The 9,961-nt window shown below is 41.0% G+C and overlaps 1 protein-coding gene across 1 annotated transcript in view; it reads left to right on the top strand.

Moving 5' to 3' along the window:
* The window catches only part of FNDC1 (fibronectin type III domain containing 1), a gene marked incomplete at its 3' end in the record, with an annotated part of 49,416 nt that extends 39,782 nt beyond the window's left edge, over positions 1-9,634 (top strand). Inside the window, exons 11-15 of the mRNA XM_021708516.1 lie at positions 14-599; positions 2,323-2,423; positions 4,391-4,502; positions 5,464-5,931; positions 9,527-9,634. Of these exons, the coding sequence (XP_021564191.1) occupies positions 14-599; positions 2,323-2,423; positions 4,391-4,502; positions 5,464-5,931; positions 9,527-9,634 (1,375 nt within the window). The remainder of the gene's footprint in view (positions 1-13; positions 600-2,322; positions 2,424-4,390; positions 4,503-5,463; positions 5,932-9,526) is intronic.
* Positions 9,635-9,961: the final 327 nt, after the last annotated feature.

The raw sequence follows: 9,961 nt of genomic DNA on the forward strand, positions 1-9,961 counted from the left end.
CGGCGGCCCCCAGCCCCGAGCCCGCGTCCCCGGCCGGGCAGGGTCCCAGGCGGGGCAGAAGGAGGGGGGCGCACGCCCGGCCGCCCCCGGGAGGACCGAGTCGCCTTCCAAGCGGCCTCTGCCGTCCAAGTCTCAGCAGTCGGTCTCGGAGGAGGAGGAGGAGGACGCGGGCTTTTTGAAAGGAGGAAAGGAGGACCTTCTGTCTTCCTCTGTCCCCAAGTGGCCCTCTTCCTTCGTCCCCAGGGGCAGCAAGCATGCCGACGGCAGCCTCGCCAAGGACAAGAGGGAGCCCGTCGTTGCGCTCGCCCACCGCGGAGGAAGCCCCTCCCAGGAAGAGAGCGCGGCTTCCGGGAGGCGACCGCTCCTGCCTCCTCCAGGCAGTCCCCCAAGAACTTCCCACCTACCTCCCCGACAGCCGCCGCGCAGCCCTGCCACCTCGGGCCCCGTGGTGGGCACCTCCACCTGGCCGCGGTACCCCACCCGCGCCCCGCCCAGCTATTCCTCCACGACCCCCATGCTGTCCTTGCGCCAGAGGATGATGCATTCCAGGTTCCGGAACCCTTTCTCCCGCCAGCCTGTGAGACCCCCCTACAGACAAGGTAATTCGTTTTTTTAAAAAACAGTCTTTCTTATTTATTTATCTATTCATTCTTTCGTTCATTCATTCATTCATTTGATTTTTAAAGGCACACGGTAGTGTTCATGGCAATTCCTGGAGGTTTTTAATGTTATTTTGTTGAGTGTCTACTATGTCTAAGCGATGTGTTAAGAGCTGGCACATGTGACATAATTCCATACTCTGACTCCTGGGTTTGCAGTTACCCCTGTTTTCGGATGAGGAAGTTGGGGCTTAGGGCTTTGAGTGACTTGCTGGGATCAGATAGCTTTGAAGTGTCTGAGCTGCCATTCCATCTCCCAAATGACCTAATTCTGCAGCCCTCTGTCATCCCACCATCCCATACCGGCTCTTTGAATTCCTTGACGTGCATTCTTCATCTGTGGAAATGTGTCACAACCATGATGCCAAACCCAGCGTCCTGTAATTTAGAGTCTGTTTAGTTGTTCACCTGTTTGCATGTATTTAAGGAGTCCACAATAACGAATTAGATATGTGGGTTGGCTTATCTTCTGTTTTACCATGTTCTCCTCTTCCACATGCAAAACTCTCAGTTGAGCAAAACCTGGGACAAACTCAAATGTCTTGAATATGAATTGCTCAGACATTACAAAAGCGGAATGTTGTCTAAAAAGTACATGTTAAAAACAATTGTCACACGAAGGATTCACAGGCAGATGTGTGCCTTGTATTTCTATAACAGAGGATGAAAGCGATGAACTGGGGTCTACTTGGACCCCAGGGCAGGGTCTAAGGTATTTACTGTAAATTTGCGTCTAGTTAAGTGGTGCCTTGAACTCTCCTTGCATGTAATTGAGACTTCGTAGAACATTCTTGAGTGAATGAATGGTTTTTTGTTCACTGGTACAGTGCATTATTGTTTTAGTCCAACTTAAAGACAGAGCAGTGCCCACATCAAAGTCAGTTTTCCCCTAGATTGACTTTTAAGTAAACCTAACACCCTGACAATAGATATAAGACTCAAACTCCCCCAACCATGGCAATAAACATTTAACGAACAAATGAATGAACGGATGAAATAAATGTCTGACCTGCAAATATCTGTCAGAAATCCTAAGCACTTTATCCAGCCAATGAGGCTGGACCAGAGCTGCCAGTTGCTGATGAGAAACAGCTCGCATAAGGTGGAGAAAGGACAAACCACTTCAAGGGCGCTGTTCCTTCTCTTGACTCTGAGCAAATGCTTCTCAAACAGCTGCCCAGAGTGCAGCAAGACTGAAGACAATGCCGTGCATTTATACTTGGCCATTCATGATAGAGACCTGAGTCAGCTAGAAAGAGTTGTCGGATTTGGTATAATATGCTGAGAAAAGCAGATGAATATCTAGCACATTTTGGAGATAATTTTCTCCATCCTTCCAACCCTTCCTTCTTCCAACTTCCCAAGGACTAAAATAAAACCACAGCAACTAAAGTTGTAAGCTTTATGTGGCAAATTTACCACACACTCTCATCCTCCAGGATTGACAGAAAACTGTGTCTTAGCTGTACTCTTAATAAACATTCATATTTGTCATAGATAAGTCACAGTTTAAGACTATTATTATCTAGTGTATTTGAGCTATTAAAATTATGTTTATTATCTCTATTTGAAATGATGTATTAGTGCTTAGAGTTCGGTATGAAGCCAACTTTCTGGGAATCTGAATTCACCAGGCTATTATTTTATGTTTTGTACTGTGTAGGTTACAACGGCAGACCAAATGGAGAAGGGCAGGTCCTTCCTGGTAGTAATGGAAAACCAAACGGACAAAGAATTATCAATGGCCCTCAAGGAACAAAGTGGGTAGGGCAAACTTCCTTACACATACCAGTTGTTTTCATGCTGTTGAGAAGAGAAAAATGGTGGACATTGTGTGACGATAAATAAGTGGTCTTTATTTGCGTCTTCTTCCCTAGTTTTAGCTACTCATATGCAGTTTCTTTCAATACTTAGCAAAATCTTTGGTTCTCCTGAGTAAGGAATTTGTTTTCTTCTCATGGCTAATAAGGTAAGGCATGGGCCTTTGCTTTCCATTTGCCTTGACTGTTTAGGAAGGTCAGATTATTGGATGGCCCACCCACCACACTTCCAGAGCTGATACATGGCCTCGCAAATGAACTTGCATTTTGCCTGTCCTGATAGCTTCATTTTATTTTTATATTTTGTTTATCATTTGATCAAATATTATACATATTTTCTATAAATTATTTCTAATCCTTTCTAAAAAGAAGCAGGGTAAAAATAAACAAAAAACCCAGGATCATATAGGCAATTTTAAAGTTAGATCATATTTTGAATCTTCCAAAAATGGTTGTTTGACTAAAATTATGTATTAGTATTTTATGTATGTCTAAAGTAAATGACTTTAATTGCTTGAGGTTAAGATAAATGTTTAGGGGTTATTGGTGGGTCAAGGGTAATGAACAGAACACTTTCCAATATTCAAGAATTTAAAATATTTTTACAAAGAATTAAAACCAAGTTATTTATACTGGAATTCCCAGTCAAAACTTCCCATTTATAAAGATAAGATTTAGGAAAACATACTAAAGGGCTTCATGAAACTTCCAGTCCTAGGTGATCCAGAGATGCAGTTGACCACTTCTCAAAGGCACAGGAATTTATAACAGGAAGAATGCATATTAGAGCAAGATGTTATTGCAAACAGTTTTAAATTGAAACAGTACGGGGTGGATTTCAAAGCGGGGTTTATATCAAGTTGACTTTAATTACTGAAACAGCACCCACCAGAGTGGCCTGCTTGGAGAGCTTCCTCCAGTGGCCTGATGGCAGAGCAGTGGTTCTCACATGTCAGCCTGCCCAGGATCACTGGGGACTTGTCAAATGCGGGTCTGTGGTAGGGCTGGGTGATTCGAATGTCTGACAAGTTCCTATGTGATGCTGAGGCTTCAGGTCCAGTACCATGCTTTGAGAACTATCAGCAAAGAACATGAGCTTGTTCCTTAATAGAGAGAATCCTAGATATTTTTAAGTTTTCTGGTTCCTTAGAATATGACATTTTTTGCATGCATACAGCGTTAGGCAATAGTATCACAAATTATACTGTGTCTGTTATAGCAACTTTAATTTTTAACATTTACAGCAAAATGGAAAAGTTTCATGTTTCTAATATGTGTTTATTGCAAGAAGTTAAAACAGTTCTGAAATATATGAAAAAGAAAATAAGCATTCTTAACCCCAAACTACTTCTCAAAGATAACCACGTTTAACAGTTTGGGGCATATCTTTCCAGAATTTTTTTTCTCTGCAGTTTTAAGTTTATATAAAAAAATGAATATATATATTTTTGTAAAACAATCAGGTCTGTAATCTGAGTTCACACACACACGCATGTATATATATAGAATATTTGTAGAATTCCGATATCCTTTTTACTGACTGCATAGTATTTCACTGTATAGACAGGCCATGATTTATTTAATCTCTTCCTTCAGTTGATTGACACATTGTTTCCTGTATTCCAGCAGTAGATAAGATATACTTAGTAGTAAAAATATTTTGGACATGCTTTGTATGTTTGAGAAACTTAAAACATTTTACATATTATATGAATAAGCAATTGTAATATGAAACATGACTATTTTGCAGTTTATTTTTTATACTTTATGAATGATGTTGCTGAAAAGAATGTCTTCTACTCACATTATGGCCTCCTTATGTGGAAGCTTCTTGCATATCTACATATAGTTGGACTAATGTGAGCATCTCAAAATGTCCAATGTATTCTTTAATCTGTGTCACGGATTTAGGTGGTGGACCTTGATCGTGGGTTAGTATTGAATGCAGAAGGAAGGTACCTCCAGGATTCACATGGAAATCCTCTTCGGGTTAAACTAGGAGGCGATGGTCGAACCATTGTGGGTAAGTGAAAAAGGATTTTTAAGGAACATAGTCTACTAAATCAGCTGTAGGATAACAACTCTGTCTTCCTCCTTCCCCTCACTTTTAATAGTTGCCCTGGGTTCAGTTACTTTCAGCCATGTGGGAAGAAGAACCTCAAAAGAGGTAGAACTTAGTGTTTTCCCTCATTCAGCTTTAGTTCTACTCTTCCTGCAGGCTCCACCCCCAGACAGTGGGGCACTCTGTTTTGTTCCTGAAATTGGGCAGTGTAGAAGAAGAGTGTGCAGAACTCTGCAGGCCATACCCTATCTGTTGCCTGTCGTCATAAGGCCTGTGAGCTCAGAATAGTTTTTAAATTTTCAAACGATTGCCCAAAAAAGAACAACATCTTGTGACATGTGAAAATTATATGAAACTCACATTTCAGTGTCCATACACAGGTTTTATTGGAACACAGAAACACTCGTTTATTTATGCATTGTTTAACTCAATTGCCATGTGTTGTTTATGTGTTATCTTTTGGTCTTTTTTGCCCTACAAAGGGTGAATTGGGAACTTGCAACAGAGACCATCTGGCCCAGAAAGCTTAACATATCTACTTCCTGGCCCTTTTCAGAAATAGTTTGCCACCTCTGGTCCAAAGTAGCACTTTATATCCTTGGAAGTAAGAATGAGGAGAGAAAAGTATTACTTTTTTGGCTAGACACTATAATAGAGTTATTCTCAAGATAATGGGGAACACTGATGAAATACTTAGATATTTATATAAGGTAAAACAGAGTCATGGACAATATGATAAGTTCAGAAATTTCTGGATAGCGGTAAGTATTGCTCCCTTAGTGATATTCTTTTAATTATCCCTTTGCCTTTTCCTGATTAAAATATGATGATAAATAAGCTTTGAGAAGACACTTACATTTACTTTTTATTTTCTCTGGATTGTTTCACCTTGTTGCATAGCTCTTGGCTGATTTCCTTTCAGATCTGGAAGGTACCCCTGTGGTGAGTCCTGATGGCCTCCCCCTCTTTGGGCAGGGGCGACATGGCACACCCCTGGCCAGTGCCCAGGATAAGCCAATTTTGAGTCTTGGAGGGAAACCCCTGGTGGGCTTGGAGGTCATCAAAACAACCACGCAAGCCCCCACCACAACTGCACGGCCTACCACTACTACCACCCCCCTGCCTACCACCACGACCCCAAGGCCCACGACCACCACCACCCGCCGTACGACCACTACTCGCCGCACGACCACCACCCGCCGTCCAACCACCGCGCGCCCGACGACCACAATCCGAACCACCGTGCGGACCACCACCACCACCACCGCCACCACCCCCGAACCCACCACCCCCATTCCCACCTGTCCCCCTGGGACCCTGGAACGGCAGGATGATGATGGCAACCTGATAATGGGCTCAAATGGAATCCCAGAGTGCTACCCCGAAGAAGGTAAACCTGGCTTCGTTCTAATGGGGACCCACTTAGCAGGTGCACAAGCACGCCATGTTACAGGGTGGAGTGGCCAATTCTGCAAGGGACGGGTAAACACTGTGCACAGCAGAATGGCAGCTAGAGGCATGTTTTGTTCTGGTAGGCTTGTTTGACAGTACTGCGTCACAGCTAAGGTTGTCAGATTTAACAAGTTAAAAATGTTGCATGGGACAGTTAAATGAAAAGTTTATTTGCTGTTCCTTTAAAATCAAGTATGTCTGGGCATCCTGTGTTTTATCTGGCAGACTTTATTACAACCCAAGTCAAAAATTTAGCTGAAACATGTGACATTATTAATTTGGACTAGCATTTCCCAAAGTGTGTGACAATGGATATTAGGTCATTACTTGTTATATGTATATATTTATATTTGTATATGTGCTTATATATCTATATATTTTTGGGTTCTGTGATTAATGATGTGATTTAAACAAGGTTGGATACACTTCTTACTGTTGGAACGTTTAGATCATTGAGTAGTTTCATTGTGAATCTCTAAGAAAAGCAGTGTTTTCCAAACACACTTGGCAGCTAAACATTTTTTTGATCAGCCCTCCCTTTGGAGAATGCATATCCTCATGAGATTGGGCTCCCTGTGGGAGCTTGAGTTTTCTACTGGGTAGTGATGCAACTTTTCCCTGCTGTGCCATCCTGATCTGGGCCATCCTGCTGCCCTTGACGTCAGTCTGTCTTCCTACTGAGAACAACTCATTCTCCCTAAAGAGCAAGGAACTAGAACGCCTCCATCCAAGTCATGATGGAGCCAATATGTTGATATATCGTCATCCTTTCTGCTCAGTATCTGCTCAAGCTGCTTTGGAAGAGAACATCCTAGATTTGCGTCAGGCGTGGAGGAGATAAATTCAACTTTTTCCCCTCAGTTTGAAGTGAAACGGAGTGTGAAGGCCCTTCATTCCGGGACTCGTTGACATGCCTGGAATTCTTACACAGCATTATCAACCCTGGTAAGCCCAGTCAGTATGAACATGAATGCTGTATCCAAAGTGGAAATTCTGTTGGAAGTCAGTCTTTCCTTGGAAAAGTTCCAAATAAGCAAGAAAACTTGACACATCTAAAAAATTCATACCAAAACACAAGGAAACACATACGGAGGGAAAGAACCATCGGGAAGAAGATTCCTACTCTCTTCACTTACCCAGTGAGTATAAATTTTAATTTACCTTTGAATTTCTAGTGTTAAACCATTATAATACTTTTCTTGACTCTGCATAACATTAATTTTTAGTTTTAATAATTGAAGTATAATTATAACTTAATAATTGGTTGTAAACAAAAGAATGACTATTTGGTATTTGGTTTTCATTACTGTTGTTTTTATTTCACATTTTATTTTGTCTGCTTTTATTTGGGGCCTTCTAGCCTGTTCTTTTCATCTGCTTTGTGTTTTGGGATTTTTATTTGGTGTGAAAGTCAGTATTTTTCTTGGCCTTTTTGCCTCTTCTCTTCTTTATAAATCATGATATATATGTTCACTCCTGTCCAGTCTTCTGACTCGCTAGTCCAAGCCCAGAATCACTTACCTCTAGTAGCATTTTGAGAGTGTACTTGGAGGTTTTAGCAGGGTAGCACAGCTACTTGTATACCCTTGACCCAAGAACAGCCCTCCTCTTGTGGGGATGGTCGTCCTCTTTGACCAAGCACGCAGCTTTGGAAGGGACCCATGTGGAGCAGTGAGGGAGGAAGGGGATACCCGCCTAGCCAGTTAGATCAGCCAAATCAACCCCAGCAATCAATGGGGTGACAGATGCCACATGGGCAGCATTTTGAAAACAAGTACAAATCAATACAAAGTCTTGGGAAAAAATTAAATTTGGGGACAGCAGCATATCACCTTCATACAATGTTTTAATGTACTATAATTTATTATTTTAAAAAGACTTCTGACTGGGTGCGGTGGCTCAAGCCTGTAATCCCAGCACTTTGGGAGGTAGAGGTAAGAGGATTGCCTGAACCCATGGGTTTGAGACCAGCCTGGGCAACTTGGAGAGACCTCATCTCTACAATAAATCAAAAAATTAGCCAGGTGTGGTAGTGAGCACCTGTAGTTCCTGCTACTTGGAAGGCTGAGGTGGAAAGATCACCTGAGCCCAGTAGGTTGATGCTGGGGTGGCCATGAGCATACTGCACTCCATTTAGCCTGGATGATGGAGTGAGACTCCAACTCAAAAAAGATAAAAACAAAAAAAGACTTCTGTATGACCTATTCTGCTGTCCCACTAACAACTTCATTAAATATTTTCTCCCTTGTATTAAATCTAATCATAGTTATTTTTATCTTTTGATCTTTTAAAACCACTTTTTAAAGGTGTGATTTACATAGAAAAAACTGTATATATTTAATCCATACATCTCAATGAACTTGGGGTAAGAATATCCCACAAAACCATCACTCCCACCAAGGCCACAGACATATCTGTCACTTCCCAAAGTTCTCTCCTACCATTTGTTGTTAGTATTATTCTTTTTTTGAGGTGGAAATTTTTTTTTTGTGGTAAGAAATTAAATTAAAACGAATTTTAATACTAGCTCTATTGAGATATAAATTCTATACCATAAAGTTTATCCTTTAAAAGCTAGTGGTTTTCAGTAAACTCACAGAGTTGTGCAACTGTCAGCACTATCAAAGTCCAGAAGAATTTCAGAATTCCAGAATTTTCATCACACCAGAAGAAACTCCATACCTATTAGCAAGCACTCCCCATTCCTCCTTCCTCTGGAATCCTGGGAACAACTAATCTACTTTCACTCTCTCTTTATTGTCTTACCTATTAAGGACATTTGTATAAATGGAATCTTATACGATGTGGCATTTTGTGTTTGGCTTCTTTTACTTTGCACAATTGTTTTCAAGGTTTCTCCACATTATAGAATATATCAGCACTTTATTATTTTTATTCCAATGTATAGATATACACATTTAATTCATTCATCAGCCAGCGGTCATTTGAGTTATTTCTCCCTTTTGGTTATTACGAATAATGCTGCTGTGAGCATTTGTGTACAAGGCTCTTGGATACCTGTTTTAAATTCCCTTGAGTGTGTCCCTGGGAGTGTGTTTGGTGTGTTTAATTTTTTGAGGAACTGCCAAACTGTTTTCCACAGCAACTGCACCATTTTACATTCCCAACTGTAACATATGAGCATTCTAATTTCTCAGCATCTTCACCAATACTTGTTATTATTTATGTGTTCTTCCTCATATGTTATGGATGTCATACTTGCATGTGTATTCCTATAGACAGAGATGCATATTATGTGCTTGTTTCAGAGTATTATTGCATTTACTCCCTTCTCTCTTTATACACATCTGTTTTTGTTTGTTTTTTGCTTGATCTGACTTCTCCATTAGATAATAGACTCCTTGTAGTTGAGACAGTGCCTTCTATTTCATCCCTTGTGGTACCTTGTCTTGTGCTAGGTGCCATGTCTTGTACCTAACTATGGAGCGTGGGGTTTCTACACAGTACCTTAAGATTAGAACACTCTCCATTTTCCAACTGAGAAGTAAAAGCCAGTGCTCTTTGTTTTTCAGGTTGCTTCTACAGTGGATCTGATGACATTAGGTATATCTGGAAATGTGACGAGCCAGATGAACATCTTCAAGAATGTATCACAGAGCCAGATGAACATCTTCAAGAATGTATCACACGACCTTGTTGCATGTTGCAGAAAAGTATCAGTCATTATGGAAAACAGATCTGCCCCACCACAGCTTGCTGTCAAGACAGAAAATACAAAGAGAATAACTGAAAACCCATTTGACCTGGACCAGCTGTAAAAAGAGCAAATATCCCTGAGTTTCAAGCAGCTGCCATTTGCATCTCTTTCCAAATTTCTACCAAGAATAAGTTTTTTTTTTTTTCATAATCAATATTTTTTATTAGGGTTTTGTGGGGTACAATTAAGGGTTAGGTGTACAATTATGTTTCATTCAGGCACCCTGTTGATAAGAGGTGTTTCCCCATCC

This window comes from Carlito syrichta, unplaced genomic scaffold (assembly GCF_000164805.1).
Source record: "Carlito syrichta isolate Samal-C Ts95f unplaced genomic scaffold, Tarsius_syrichta-2.0.1 Scaffold142847, whole genome shotgun sequence".
NCBI classification, from domain to species: domain Eukaryota; kingdom Metazoa; phylum Chordata; class Mammalia; order Primates; family Tarsiidae; genus Carlito; species Carlito syrichta.